The sequence below is a fragment of the Chrysemys picta genome, chromosome 5 (genome assembly GCF_011386835.1).
Source record: "Chrysemys picta bellii isolate R12L10 chromosome 5, ASM1138683v2, whole genome shotgun sequence".
Classification (NCBI taxonomy): domain Eukaryota; kingdom Metazoa; phylum Chordata; order Testudines; family Emydidae; genus Chrysemys; species Chrysemys picta.
In genome coordinates, this window is record NC_088795.1 from 71,415,458 (window position 1) to 71,430,326 (window position 14,869).

Genomic DNA, 14,869 nt, shown 5'->3' on the forward strand with positions numbered 1-14,869 from the left:
TACAAGCCTGTAAAGCAAAAAACATTACATCTTTACTGGACTAATAAACTTCTTAAGATTCTTGCATTCTATATGGCCTGTTCAACTTAAGCTGTTATCACAATGAAATCCTTTCACTAAGAAAGGAGAGATTACTCACCCTGTGTAGTAATTGGAGTTCTTCAAGATGTATGTCCCTATGGGTATTGCACTTCAAATGTGCACATGCCCTTGCACCTTTGATAGGAAATTTTTGGTAGTAGTGCCCATTAAGCCAACCCATGTGCCCTTCACATCCTTGTGCCCCCAAACCAAGGATATGCAGTGTTGCATGGGCAAACCGGCCTCAGTTCCTTCTCTATCACAAAGCTCCACTAGGGATGATATGAATCAAAGGGGAAGGAGGAGGGGTAGTGGACCACCACTTGGCGGACACATCTTGAAGAACTTTAGTTATTGCACAAGGTAAGTAATTGCTCCTTCTTCTATTACATCCCTATGGGTGCTCCACTTCAGGTGATTCCAGTACAGTACCTCCCTAAGGAACTCTGCCCCAAAGCTCTCTCCTCATGTCCAGGTTTCAGCCCTGCAGATTTCAGCAACTGGGACATATTTGAGAAGCTACGGATGTAGACTGTCATCTTGTAGAATGAGCTATCACTCTAGGGGAAGGTTGAGCATCAGCCAACTCATACCAGGTAATATAAATATAACCAGAGATCCATATTGAGAGCCTCTGCATGGAGACTGGGGATCACTGAAATCTGTCTGCAATTGACACAAAAAACCTAGGAGATTTTTCTAAAGTGTCTGGTTCTATCCAGGTAAAAGGCTAACAGCCTCCTCACATTTAGGGTATGGAAAGAAGTTTCTTATCTAGTCTGATGTGGCTTGGGAAAGTAACTGGAAGGTGAATGGCCTGATTAATATTAAATTCAGAAGAAACCTTAGATAAAAATGTTTTGGATGGAGTCAAAGTAACACCTTTTTGTAGAGAACTCTGTGAATAGAGGGTTTTCCATTAGAGCCCCCAGTTCCCTGACCCTAAGGGCAGACGTGATGGCCACAAAGAAGGCTGTCTTCACAGGTAAGAAGGAGCACATAGCTAGTAACTCGAAAGGATGTTTCATGAGGCAATTAACAACAAGATTCTCTAGTTGGTGGGCTGAGATTCACTAGACCTCTCAGAAATCTCACTACGATGGGATCGATGAAGATCGAAAAACCTTCTAATGGAGAGTGAAAAGCTGGAATTGCTGCTAAGTGAATCCTGATGGAACTCTCAAAAACACCAGTCTTTTCAATTCTAACAAGTAATCCGAGACTCTGGAAAGGTAAGAATGGGCAGGTGAAAGCTTTCACCTATTACACCAAAGATATGTCCTTTTCTGGAGGTAATTATGGCTTATAGATTCCTTTCTACTATTCATTAATACCTGTTGCACTTCTAATGAACAGGAAATCTCTAACCTTGAGAACCACTGAGGGTTGCAAGGAGCCGCAGAACCTCCAGGTTGGGATGAAGTGTCTGACCAGCATTCTGAGACAACAGATGGGTAAGAGGTAAGTTGGATGAGATAAGGATACCAAGCCTGTCTTAGCCAAGGTGGAACAATCAAAATGATTACCATGCAGTCTTGCTTGATCTTGTTGAGAACCTTTAGAAGCAATGGTGGTGGCGGATGAGCTTAAAAAGAGGGCTCCCTGTTCATGAAATGGCATCTCCTAGAGATTAAGGCTCAAAACCTGCCTTGGAACAGAATTTGTTGCACTTCGTATTGGCTGCTGGGGCAAAAAGATGGACCTCTGGGAATCCCCAAGCTAAGAAGTCTTTTGAGGACTTAGCTCCCATTTGTAATTTATGGAGCAATGTCTGCAGAGGTCATTCACCATGGTGTTTTTATACCAGGCAGTTCAGCTGAGATGGACTATATTGTTGGCTGTGCACCAATTCCAGAGTTTTATCACTTTGGTGCAAAGAGAGGGGAATGTGTCTCTCCCTGACAATAGATATAATACATGCAGGCCATGCAGTCTGTCATTATCTTGATTGAATTGGCTCTTATTAGAAGGAGAAAATGAAAATGAATATTTCTGACCAATCTCAACTCCAGAAAGTTGATGCGGAAGAGCTGTTCTTGCAGTGACCATTTGCCCTGAATTGTGTGGGGTCCCAGCTGTGTCTCCTATCTCAAGAATAATGCATCTGATGTTATCATGACAGTAGAGTGATTTTGAATAAATGTGGCTCTGGCACGGATATTCACAGGGTCTTCCCATCAGTTGAGTGACTGCAGAATCCACTGGGTAACAAATACAAGCTTGTCCAGACTGTGCTTGTTCAGTCTGTAGACCATCCAAAGCCATCACTGGAGACACCGAAGATGTAACCTGGCATGCTGAAATACAAAATACAAGCTGCTATGTGCCCCAGCAGTTGAAGACAGTTTCTTACCGACAATTGGGGAATGCACTGAAGTCTTGAGATAAGATTCTTGAGGGTGAGAAATCTGTTGGAAGGGAGACAAGCCCTGCCTGCCAGCACACCCAGAAAACCTTCAATAAAATTTAGTCACTGAAGTGGTATCAAAATGGACTTCTTGAGATTGACCTGGAGGCCTAGGCTGCAGAATTGGGATTGTATCGCCTGTACCGCTGATAATACTTTCCGATAAGGTCTGCCCCGAACAACTAATTGCCTAGATAGGAAAAGATGATTATGTCTCCATGATGAAGGTGTACGGTTGACTGCTATAACCTTTGAGAATATCCTTGGGGCCAAAGAAAGGCCAAAAAGGAGCACCTGGTACTGGTAATGGTCATGGTTCAACAGGAATAGAAGAAACCTCTTGTAAGAAGGTTGGAATGCCACATGAAAATGTATTCCTGTAGGCTGAAAGTCATAAACCAACCTCCAGAATCTAGAGAGGAAATTATGCCTGCAAGGGTCACAATCCTGAATTATTTTGTTTCACATATTTGTTCAGATGTCTGATATCTAGCATTGGTCTCCATCCTCTGTTCTTTTTGGAAACCAGAACGTACTTTGAGTAGAATCCCTTTCCCTTGTGCTACACAGGAACCGGTTTTATGGCTCCTAAACACAGAAGAGAGGCAATCTCTTGTGTCAACAATTGATCATGAATAGGTAGCTGAAAAGGGATGGGGTGGCGGGCAAGGGATGGAATTGAAATGAAATGGTGTAACCAGATGTTATGGTTTCCAATATCTATTTGTCCGATGTTATGTTTTCTCATGCAGCTTAAAATTGAGAAAGATGGTATCCAAAAGGGGGATTGACCGTAGGACGGAATAGCAGTAAGACCTGTTGACTAATCGGTTGAGACTCCAGTCCAAGCCATCAAAACTGGTGCTTAGAAGATGTGAATGGTGGGACGAAGTAGCTGTGACAGAAGCTGGCTTCTTCGAATATCTAGGTCTCTTGGTTGGTAACTCGGGTGGCCTATGGAAGTTAGAAAAATGGTGTAGAAGAGACCTCTGAAATCTTGAGATGTGCTAAACCTTCTTTTGTTCACAGGTGTATAGATCCTGAGGGATTTGAGCATGGTCCTTAAGTCCCTCAGAGAGGGTGAAGAAAGTCAGTGGTAGACTTAGCAAATAGTTTGGTGGCTGTCAAAAGGAAAGTCTTCAACAGTACTCTGAACCTCAAACCCAATAGCTGCCACCAAGATTCTCATCGCATCACAGTCATGGTGGTTATGAACTGTGCTGCAGCATAAGCAGCATCTAAGGAGGCATGTCTATAATTATATTTTTGCCAAAAGTTGACCTTCCTGATGCTCAGCTGGAAAGTGTTGAATAAGAGAATTAAACTTGTAGTTTAAATAATCATATTTTGACATAAACCCCTCGTTTGCAACTTGAAACTGTAATGTGGCCGAGGAGTAGGACTTGCAACCAAAGGGGTCAAGTCTCTTGTCTCTTTGGAGTAAAGGGCGGACTTAGAATTGTATTGCCTACCTTATCCATTGATGGCCTCCACTATCAAAAGGTATAGTGCAGAAAATAAAAACTCAGAATCCTTGAGTGGGACATAGTACGTTTTAGCTGCATATTTACAAGTAGGTGGTGTGGTAACTGGAGTCTGCCAGATAATCTTAGCAGGCTCTGGCAAAGTTCATTGACGGGTGGTCACCCACATATAGGCTGAGCTGTGCAAAAGTCCAGGAGTTTATGGTTAGAATTCTGGACCTCCTCCAATGGAATCTGAAGCATATTGGCAATATTATTGACATCAGCTGAAGTGAAGTTAGTGAAGGCACGATGGCTTCATCAGGCAATGACGACAAAATATTAATAGCAGCTATCACCTCTTTGTCAGCCCTTGCCTCCTGCTCCTCAAAAGTCTCCCCTCCCCTGTTTGGGAAGGGGGGAGAGGAGGTTGAGAAGAATGACATTGTGTATGCTCCCTTTGGGAGTGAGTAGATGCTGACTTAAACTGGAAGAGGTAAATTGCCAGAGGATCCCAACAAGGCCACTGAGGGAGGGTCCAAAGGGCATAGGGAAGGGCATATCAACCACTGGTCATACTCAGAGGGTAGGAGTTCAGGTCTTGTTTCTTTCATAGAATCGATACATGTGGGAAAATTATGCCTCCTAGAATATACAGGAGAACCCTTTACTAAAATTTGAGAGTCAGAGTCCTCCTCAACATATTCAGGGGGAGGTGAGAACAGGTGGGTGGGTGGATGTAGGGTGTGAGTGTGTATCAGAGAGAGAGAGAGAGAGAGAGAGAGAGAGAACTGTTTGCCCTGGATGACTGAAATTGGTGAGTAAAATGGCCTCAATGACAGATGTGGAGTTGGTGACTCAGCAGATTGTTGTACTCCAAGATGACCAGTTTGGTTAAGAAACAGAGATTCTGGCTTAGTGGAGACATGGAGGTTTTTAGCATATCTAAACTCTTTTGGCACCAGTGGTACATAGATAAGAATTAGATGATGAAGGCCACCTTCGGTATCGATGGCACAGAACCCATATGCCTGATTTGACCCAGATCTTTCTCATACTCCATTGGTACCGATGCAGAAGTACAGGATGATGGTATAGGTATCAAAGGGATAACAGTCTGATAACACAAATCTCTTTCAGGCAGAACCTCTAGTAGCCTGGGTTCAGCTATTCATTTCTTCATCTCCCTCATTTCTGCTCTGATCCATATATGCTCCAGAGCTAAATAACCAACTTTACCTTTAGGAGCATATCTGTGATTAGCTACAAAAGGAATGTGCATAGTATTAATAAAAAATGTTCAATGTGAGAAATCTGATAAATTTCCTTAGCTACTATTTGCTGTAAGGATTAATTTTTTTCAATATCCTTTGTGAATTTTAATTTTAATCCAAGTAATTAATAGCCAATGATGAGTTTAAAACTGTTTGTTTTAGAAAAAATATTATTGTGAGAGACTATTACAAATGAGATTATCCCGGTAGGAGAATATAATACAGTAATAGTATGCAATTGCAGTAAAGTGTTAAGAACATTACCTTCCTGATAGGCTCCATCTGCCATCACTAAATGAAGAATCTTGGCATACAGATGTTTATATTCATTTCCCAGAATATTCTGAACTATTGTTGAACAAATATCAATATTCTCATCTTCATCTTCATGTATTGCCTATAAGAGTAGACAATGCAAGTGGTCCAATTTAAAATTTGAAGTGATCATAAAGTGAAACAATTTACAAATTTATAAAAAAAGAATCATGGATTAACACAAAACATTTATCTTTTAGGTCACATAAAATGAAATTTTCTGTATTAGCATTAATATGCTGAACAGAATACAAAGTTAGAGCAATGTTCATAAATTCTAGTCACAACACTATGCATCAATAAGCAACTCAAGGTAGATTGATCTATTTTTCACTTAGAGCACTCCACAAACCTTTATTTTATCATAAACTTCAATGAATTTATCAAAGCCTATTTCCTGTTCCAGATTATATCTCAACTCTTCCAAATGGCTGAAGACACTGTCATATGCTTCACATTCACTGGCAATATCCCCATCACTGTTGTCTAGGAAAAGAAAATACAAAAGGAGAAAATTCGAAGTTTAATCCCACTTCAGTTCTGAATATATTGCTTCCATGCACCTGAACTTTTGAAGTCCACCCAGACCCTTGAATCAAATTGAAGGCAGTTCACCTCAAGAGTGTGCCACATGCTACCACACATTCACAACAGCACTGAGACACTAATTAAAAGCAGTAATAGACTCTTTCTCCTTTGGATGGTCTGAAGAAACTGTGAGGAAAGAAGGTGAACGAATGTGGCTCTGTGGAACCAATACAGTCGAAGTGATGTTATGTAGCTGTCTTCTCCATACACCCCATGCTGTAGATTAACCAACAGTAACAATTCACAAAAATTCAATAAAACAGCTGTCCCAAAACAGACATCTGACTTAATCTGGGCACTGATACAGAATTGCTGGGTAAAGTTCCACGTAACCACTCCATAAATCTCAAAGATGGGTCTAAAACACCATTGTAGGTTGCAAAAGCCTACAAAACAAGTCCTTAATCTGGCATCTAATCTTCCATCTGCAGATAAAGATTTGATATAAAGAATTATCTGTTTGGATTCCTTCTGTGCTAACGTAAGTCCTTCTCGAACCACAATAAATCTAGGTGACTTCTGGGAAGACCCAGTCATAATTTAGGTAACTCCCAAATTCTCACTTCACATCCTGGGTAGCAAAATTAGCCCACATGAGCCCTAGTGTGTAGGGAAGAAAAACAGATGGACTCTGCACATAGTGAAGACAAGTCATGTTGTTAAACTTGTTAGTTGGTCATGGTCAATCCAAGTGGGAGCTTAGAGTGAACCACAACCAGATTAAAAATATATATATTTTTAAAGTATTATTTGCCTGGCCTGCACAAGATAGAAATTATTATTTTAAATCCTGTTAGCCAACACATTTTAAAAACAATTTATTTTTTGAGTCGAGACATAACCCAAGAGAATTAGCGTACGAGAGATGAGCTATTAAGCATGAGTGAGCTTCCAAGCCTTATTAAGGAATTTCTTTACATTAAGGAAACCAAGATAATACCTCATCTACGGAAAACCACATGCTATCTGGTCAGAAACAGACAATTCAGAGACCTTTTAACGGGAGTAGGAAACAGGAACAGCAAATGTGTCTTCACTTTCTCTATTGCTCTGTACATGTTAAGCAACATTTTTATATACAGTAGAACCTCAGAGTTATGAACACCTCAGGAATGAAGGTTGTTCGTAACTCTGAACAAAATGTTATGGTTGTTTTCAAAAGTTTACAACTGAACACTGACTTAATACAGCTTTGAAACTTTACTATACAGAAGAAAAATGCTGCTTCCAATGAAACAAGCAGAGGATCAGTTTCCTTCTCTTTTTTTTAGTAGTTTATGTTTAACACAGTACTATACTTTATTTGCCTTTTTTTTTTCCTTCTTGTCTCTGCTGCTGCCTGATTGCATACTTCCGGTTCCAAATGAGGTGTGTAGTTGACTAGTCAGTTCGTAACTCTGGTGTTTGTAACGCTGAGGTTCTACTCTAACAGATTAATAAAATGTACCCATCCACTGATTTAGGCAGAACATATACAATCTTTATCATTAAGGGATGATTTTCAAAGGTGGGTACCTAATTGTCCTAAGTCTCCCCCTAAAACAACATGTACGCAACCCTTGGGTTCACTTCTGACAATAGCTCAGAGATCTGTGCAACATGATGGATGGACTTCGAGAGGAGATTTGTGTTTCCAATTTAATGTAGGGAGCACATACCTATTACTGCGCATTTTTTAAAATTGTCAATAGAAACCCGGAATGTCATAAAGCTTACATTAACAAATTTTGCAAAGTAGGTAGCATTGTCTAGTAGTTAAAACCCAGAAATCTCAACTTCCAGTACCAAATTTTAATTGCCAGTTCTACCACTAACTCTTTCCATGACTGTGGTAAGTTACAGTCTTGACCAAATTACAAGCTTAATCCAGTATTGCCAACCTAAAGTGTTCAAAAATCATAAGCTTACCTTCAAATCATGACATCTTTAAAGCACTATATTATACAGGGTTTTTTTTGCTCTCTGGATTTTGAGCATGTAGGAGTTGTGTTTTCAAGATTTTCTCTGTATCATAAAGGTCTAAAAAACTTTTTTTTTTCATTAAAAATGAAACCTAAGATTCTCATGAAATAATGCCCCAGCTCCTGGAGTCACGTTAAGAAGACACCAATAGTGAGAGACTTGTGATAAAAATTCAAGTGTGTGCAACACTTTTAATTACCTGTAAAATGGGGATATCTATAGAGACAAGTGGGAACTAGGAGGAGAAAAGAAGTAGTAGTTTGTGAGGCTCATTTAATTTTTAGAAAAGCCTTTGAGATCTCTCATAAAAAGGTACTAATTATAAATCGAAGTATTATACTACAAGGACATCACATATCTTTGGTTTGTTGAGACGTACCCTACATCAATCCAAGAATTATAGAGATCTATACAACCTCATTTCTTGAATACTGTTATGCTTTTACACTTACATAAATTATACTATATTCCCACACAACGTAGAACTCATTAAAATTCATTAATTTATTCTGACCACTTTCTAAATTTTCATGTTTGCCTTTTTAAGCAGTACTAAAATATTCTGCTTTTAACCAGAATTTTAGAACCTAAAGTGTAAGATTAAGACTTTAGCACAGCATTTTATGCTGCTAACATCACATCCTAAAAGCAGCAAGGTAATAGGATTTTCTGAAACTACTTAAATCATATTTTCAGTTCCACTGCATTAATAGATATTTCTAGTAATGGCAAGGTTGAAAAATCTCATGTCTCTTGTATGCTTTATCCTAATGCAGCTTCTCATTACTCCAGTCACACCAGCTAATATTTCCTGTTCATATTTATGTGACACAATCATACACAGTAGGTGGAAAAAGATTATGTGAGCAGTACATAGTCTTGGACCTTTCCTGAAGGTAACAGTTCTAGATAACAAAGTTACTTCATACTCATTTGTAATCATTGTCCACCAAATACTAAACATTTCCCTTCAACACTGGTTATATGCTATGACCCTAAATAAAATCTTATCGTAATATGATTTTTCCAAGTTTTGCAATAAAATTAAGCTTAATTCTGTATAATGTCTTTTATACAGACTGTATGCTAAAGCCCTTCATAGAATTGTTACTGAATTCTGTATTTATATCAGTAAGAGAAATTACAAGTAACAAAGTTTATACCTGACTGCCATTCTTCATTAAGTACACTTTCACTGCTGGGGTTGTTGTCATCCTCATCAACCTGTTCGGTACCATTTGTTATGCGTGCTGCAGTATCGGCCTTTAAGGTTGACAACTCCTCTTCACTGAATTCCTCACTAGGCTGCTCCCTAAGTAACTGTTCCATCGAGGCCTGAAGCGCCCGTAAGTCTGTATCTGCCTCACCAAATGTACTAGGAGAAGAGAAATATACACAAATAATATATAAAGGTAACACCATCCAGACAGTTCTCAAGTTCTCCTAAATCTGAACCAAAATGTTTAGGCATATTCTTGGAAAAAGGGTGATATTTCCCCTCCTTATCTTAGGTAGAAAGGTCATTCCAAACCTTATACTTGTGTGGCAGTTAGACGATTACACTGGCAAATGATACATTACCATTTTTTCTTAAAGAAAACATCTTGCATTCACTTAGACTGATGGGCTCTTTCTCTTTTACAGCTTGAATACAATGAATAGCAAGAGCCTGCCCTTCGAGCTGGGAGCAGTCATGGCAGAATTCCCATTCTGAGACATCTGAGAGGATCATCTTGCAGATGGAGCATTGCTAGGTCTTTGGGTTGCTCCATTTGGCCTGTCCCACACCACAATGAAGTGTGTGGGAGAAGAAGGGAAACAGCTCGGCATTAGTTCTGTCTCATGAATAAAGCCCTTAACTTTTGGTCCACTAAGCAAAAGGAGAGTGGGGGAAAAAAAAGGTTTCTCTCACTGCTGCCCCCAAATTAAGATAGCAATGGATAAAGCAGGATTGCTGTACCACTGCTCTGTTTGTTTGCTGGAGTGAGAAACTGGGGTAAGGATGAAAGGGAAGCAAACAAGTCCTAGAGCCCCGTGGACAAGTATGAATTGCCTCTGACATTTTCAGAAATATAAGGGCAAACCAGCGGTCTCTCACTGAGGAAGAAGCCAGGTATAGAGTTACACTTATCCTGAGTGAACCTTCACTATAATAGTACAACTTAATTTGCCATGGTGATAAGGTACCTGATAAGCAGTGACAGTACCACATCTGTTTTCTATACCTATATAATATACTACAAAACACCCCAGTCTTGGAAGAATACATTTAGACTGTAAAATATATAGAAGTATTTAAATTTAGAAGCAGCTCATGACAGTAACTTACTGAACCGTTTTTAAATTGTAAGAGATTTAGCAGAATATTTTCCACAAGTCTTCAGCCTCCGGTGGTATTTTATGCTTTGCCATAACTTATGTTCAAACTGAAGTTTCATTGAAACAATTTGATACATTTGGTTGTCTTGAAGACCGTGTTCACCACAGGTAAAAGGCCAGCACATTAGTTTCCCCAGCATGCACCCACTGTCCCCAATTTGGAATGCAGCTTGGCTATGTTTATTCTATTACTATTTGTACCACCTAGGAGCCTTAGTCACAGGACCCCACTGTGCTAGGCACTGTACACACGGAACAAAAAGATGGCTCCGGTATAAGATGAGTGTGACAATCTGTACTTCGGGGGAACACCATACACCCCCATGTTCATCCTTGTAAAATGATTGTGTGGTATCCAATGCAAAATTTGTCATGTCGGGTGTCTTCAGACGGCTCATGATGCACTGAGCATTATTGTTACAGTAATGTTATAGGTTATAATTTCATGTATGTAGTTATGAGGCTGAAAATGTATCCTCATGGCTTAAAATAAGCCCAGGCAAAAACTCTCCAAGAGCTGAGAGGCAGTTCACACCTCATCAGGGCAGGTATGGGACAAACCCAGCCCAGCCTCACAGGAACAAAGGGTGCTGGCTTAGGCAGCAACAAAAGACTCTCGAGGGAGTCACCCCCCTTCCTTTGGTCAGTTTGGAAATGCGATGAGGTAAAGCTCACCAGACTCTGAAAGGGGGAGGGAGCAAAGCCAAGAGGGAAGAAAGGACATGACAAAAGGGGAGACATTTGCCATGCTCTCTTTCTCTTCCACCTACATTTACAGACACCATACCAAGTGCCTGAAGTGCTGATCAAAGGGGAGAGCTTGGCTGAAGAGCAACCAACATCTAAATTTGTAAGGGCATTGGGGGTGTTAAGATCAGCTTAGAATGTGTTTTGCTTTTATTTCATTTGACCAAATCTGACTTGTTATGCTTTGACTTATAATCACTTAAAATCTCTTTGCAGTTAATACATTTGTTTGTTTAGTCTACCTGAAACAGTGCATTTGGTTTGAAGCGTGATAGAGACTCCCCTTGGGATAACAAGCCTGGTGCATATTAATTTCTTTGTTAAACTGACAAACTCATATAAGCTTGCAGAGTCCAGCGGGCGTAACTGGACACTGCAAGACGGAGGTTCCTAGGGTTGTGTCTGGGACCGGAGGTACTGGCTAATATCATTCAGTTGCACAATCCAAGGAGCAGCTTACGTGCCAGAGGCTGAGCGTGAACATCCCGGGAATGGGGGTTCTCACAGCAGAGCAGGGTAAGGCTGGTTCCCAGAGTCAAGGACCGGAGTGACCTAGCAGGTCACTAGTCCAGATAACCAGAGGGAAATGTCACAACAAGACACAACAGATAGAGAATACAAGGAAACAATATTGGTCAGCATGATAGGCAGTGGTCTCAGCACACCAGCATCCTAACTATTAAGTTTTTTGTAGGAGTCACAGCAAAGGAGGATTCTGAGGTAACTTTGCAGATGTTTACATCCAAGCATGGAAAGGCAGCATGGGAGAAAGCACAAAGGTGCTTATTTGAAAATTTAACAAGTGGGCCAATTGAAGGCAGGAGGCAACATCTTGATAGTGAATGAAAAATGATAGGCAGAGTGGAAATAGGCTGTGAAGGGCCTTGTAAGTGAAGACAAACTCTGTATAACTGATCAGGTGGTGAGAGACAAAAAGTTATCTTTAAAAATTGGAAGTCAAATCCTACTGAGAAAAATAGAAAGGAACAAACTCTGGCAAGTCAAATGTAAACATATAATTAGACAAGCCAAAAAAGAATTTGAAGAGCAACTAGCAAAAGATACAAATATTTTTGCTGTTAGTTTTTGTAAGTACATCAGAAGCAGGAAGACTGCCGAACAATAAGTGGAGCCATTAAAGGAGCACACAAGGAAGACAAGACCATTGTGGAGAAGCTAAATTAATTCTTTGCATCAGTCTTCACTGCAGAGGATGTGAAGGAGATTCCCATATCTGAGCCATTCTTTTTAAGTGACTAATCTGAGGAACTGTTGCAGATTGAGTTGTTGGTGGTGGTTTTGGAACAAATTGATAAAATTAAACAGAAATAAGTCACCAGGACCACATGGTATTCACCTAAGAGTTCTGAAGGAACTCAAATATGATACTGCAGAGCTACTTACTATGGTATGTAACCTACCACTTAACTCAGCCTCTATACCAGATGTAATGTCTATTTTTTAAGAAAGGCTCCCGATGTGACCCTGGAAATTACAGGCCAGTAAGCCTAACTTCAGTACCAGGCAAATTGGTTTAAACTATCAAATAAATTATCAGACAAATAGCTGAACATGATTGTTGGTACTCCTGGAGAAATTCTGTGCGACTATGATGCAGCAGAAAAATGCTCCCTCCCCACAAATTCCCTTTGCTTCCTTGCAGAAAATGATTCCTGTGAGGAAGCAAAGGGAAACTGCACCAGTACTCAACTCACTCCTCCTCAGCAGCTCAGACTAGGGTTGCCAGATGTCCAGTTTTCAACCGGAACACCCAGAAAAGGGACCCTTGCGGCTCCTGTCAGCATCGCTGACCGGGCCGATAAATGTCCGGTTGCAGTGAAGGCAGGCTCCCTACCTGGCTCCAAGCCACTCCTGGAAGAGGACATATCCCTCTGGCTCCTAGGTGCAGGGACAGCCAGGGAGGCTCCCACCGTGAGCACCGGCTCCGAAGTTCCCATTGGCTGGGAATGTGGCCAATGGGAGCTGCGTCTATGGCTGGGGGTGGCGCGCAGAGCCCCTTCGTCTCCCCTGCACTTAGGAGCAGAAGGGACATGTCGCCACTTCCAGGAACTGCCTGAGGTGAGCACCACCCGGAGCCCGAACCCCCTCCTGTGCCCCAATCCCCTGCCCGGCCCCCTCCTGCACCCAAGCTCCGTACCGGAGCCCACACCCCAACCCCTTGCCCCAGCCTGGAGCCCCATCCTGAACTCCAAATCCCTCGGCCCCAGGCCAGAGCCCCTTCCTGCACTCCAACCTCCTGCCCAATAAGAAGGAGTGAGTGAGGATGGAGTGAGTGATGGGCGGGGCCTCCGAGAGGGGGTCGGGTGGGCCTCGGGGAAGGGGCGTGGCTGGGGCGTTCAGTTTTCTGCAAACAGAAAGTTGGCATCCCTAGCACAGACGTGTCTGTTCAGGCCGCTGGGAAAGAGAGGTAAATCACTCGGGCGGGGAGGGGTCTGGTCCTGGTCATCCAGGGACATTAGCAGCTGCGGGGTGCGGGGGAGAGGGAGGAAGAGGAGGACAGAGATGGAGTTCACCCTCCCTCTCCTCCTTCCCTGCATGGAACAGACGGGGCTGGTCAGATCAAGCCCCAGAAACTTTCCCTGGCTGCAGGAAGCTCGGCACCGCCGGGGGAGGAGAGGGCGGAGGAAAAGGATGACAGTGGGAGGCTCAGCATTGGGATCGGGGGGGAAGGGGAGGGGGAGGGGGAGGGGTGAACAGCTTCTTGTACAGTGACCCCTCCCCCACCTGCGCACCCAGAACCCCTCCCCCCCAAATTCCCTCCACATCAGGAGCCCCCCACATTCAGAACCCCCCTACCAAGCCCCCCAAATCCTCACCCCATGAGCCTCAGCCCCTGCATCAGGAGCTCCCCATATCCAGGCCCCCCTGACTGAGTCCCAACCAGCTATACCATGACCACCCTCAGACCCACTCCCCTAACCCCCCCCCCACTGAGCCCTAACCACCTTCACCTGGACTCCCCAGCAGAGTCCTATTCCCCCTCCACCCAGACCCCCCACCGAGCTGCCTGCACCCAGACTGTGCCACACAGAACCCTGGTACTCTTGAGGGAATTCTGCACCAAAAAAATTGAACCAATTTAAAATTCTGCATATTTTAATTGTCAAAATAACAGAAACAACAATTAATCACACCATTTTCAATTTTTTTGGTAATTTATTTCAAAATACTTGTCAGCAAATAATTGAAAATGGTGTGATTACATTGTATTATTTTGACAAATTCAATATGCAGAATTTTAAAATATTGTGGCAGAATTTTAATTTCTTTGGCACAGAATTCCCTCAGGAGTATTGTTGGGGAACAGTCAACATGGATTTTGTAAAGGGAAATCATGCCTCATCAATCTGTTAGAATTCTTTGATGGTGTCAACAAACATGTGGACAAAGGTAATTTAGTGGCTACCGGGTACTTGGACTTTCTGAACGTCCTTGACAAGGTCCCTCACCAAAGGCTCTTAAGCAAAGTAAGCAGTCATAGGATAAGAAAGGAGGTCATCTTTGGATCAGTAATTGGTTACAAGACAGGAAACAGTAGGAATAAATGGTAAGTTTTCATAGAGGAGAGAGGTAAACAGTGGGGTTCCCCCCAAGGATCTGGACTGGGACTAGTGCTGTTCAGCATATTCAGA

At 42.0% G+C, this 14,869-nt stretch overlaps 1 protein-coding gene and 1 long non-coding RNA gene across 9 annotated transcripts in view; one reads left to right on the top strand and one right to left on the bottom strand.

Moving 5' to 3' along the window:
* NEK1 (NIMA related kinase 1) overlaps nt 1-14,869 on the bottom strand; it is a 142,206-nt gene that overhangs the window by 1,425 nt on the left and 125,912 nt on the right. For all 8 annotated transcript variants that reach the window (XM_065596545.1, XM_065596544.1, XM_065596547.1 and 5 more), the window contains 3 exons: nt 9,254-9,465; nt 5,893-6,026; nt 5,490-5,622 (listed from right to left, as the gene is read on the bottom strand). In XM_065596545.1, the coding sequence (XP_065452617.1) occupies nt 5,490-5,622; nt 5,893-6,026; nt 9,254-9,465 (479 nt within the window). The remainder of the gene's footprint in view (nt 1-5,489; nt 5,623-5,892; nt 6,027-9,253; nt 9,466-14,869) is intronic.
* LOC135983678 (uncharacterized) lies at nt 1,407-3,436 on the top strand. Its single transcript, XR_010601412.1, has 2 exons — nt 1,407-1,542; nt 3,241-3,436. It is a non-coding gene; the product is annotated as an uncharacterized LOC135983678 (long non-coding RNA).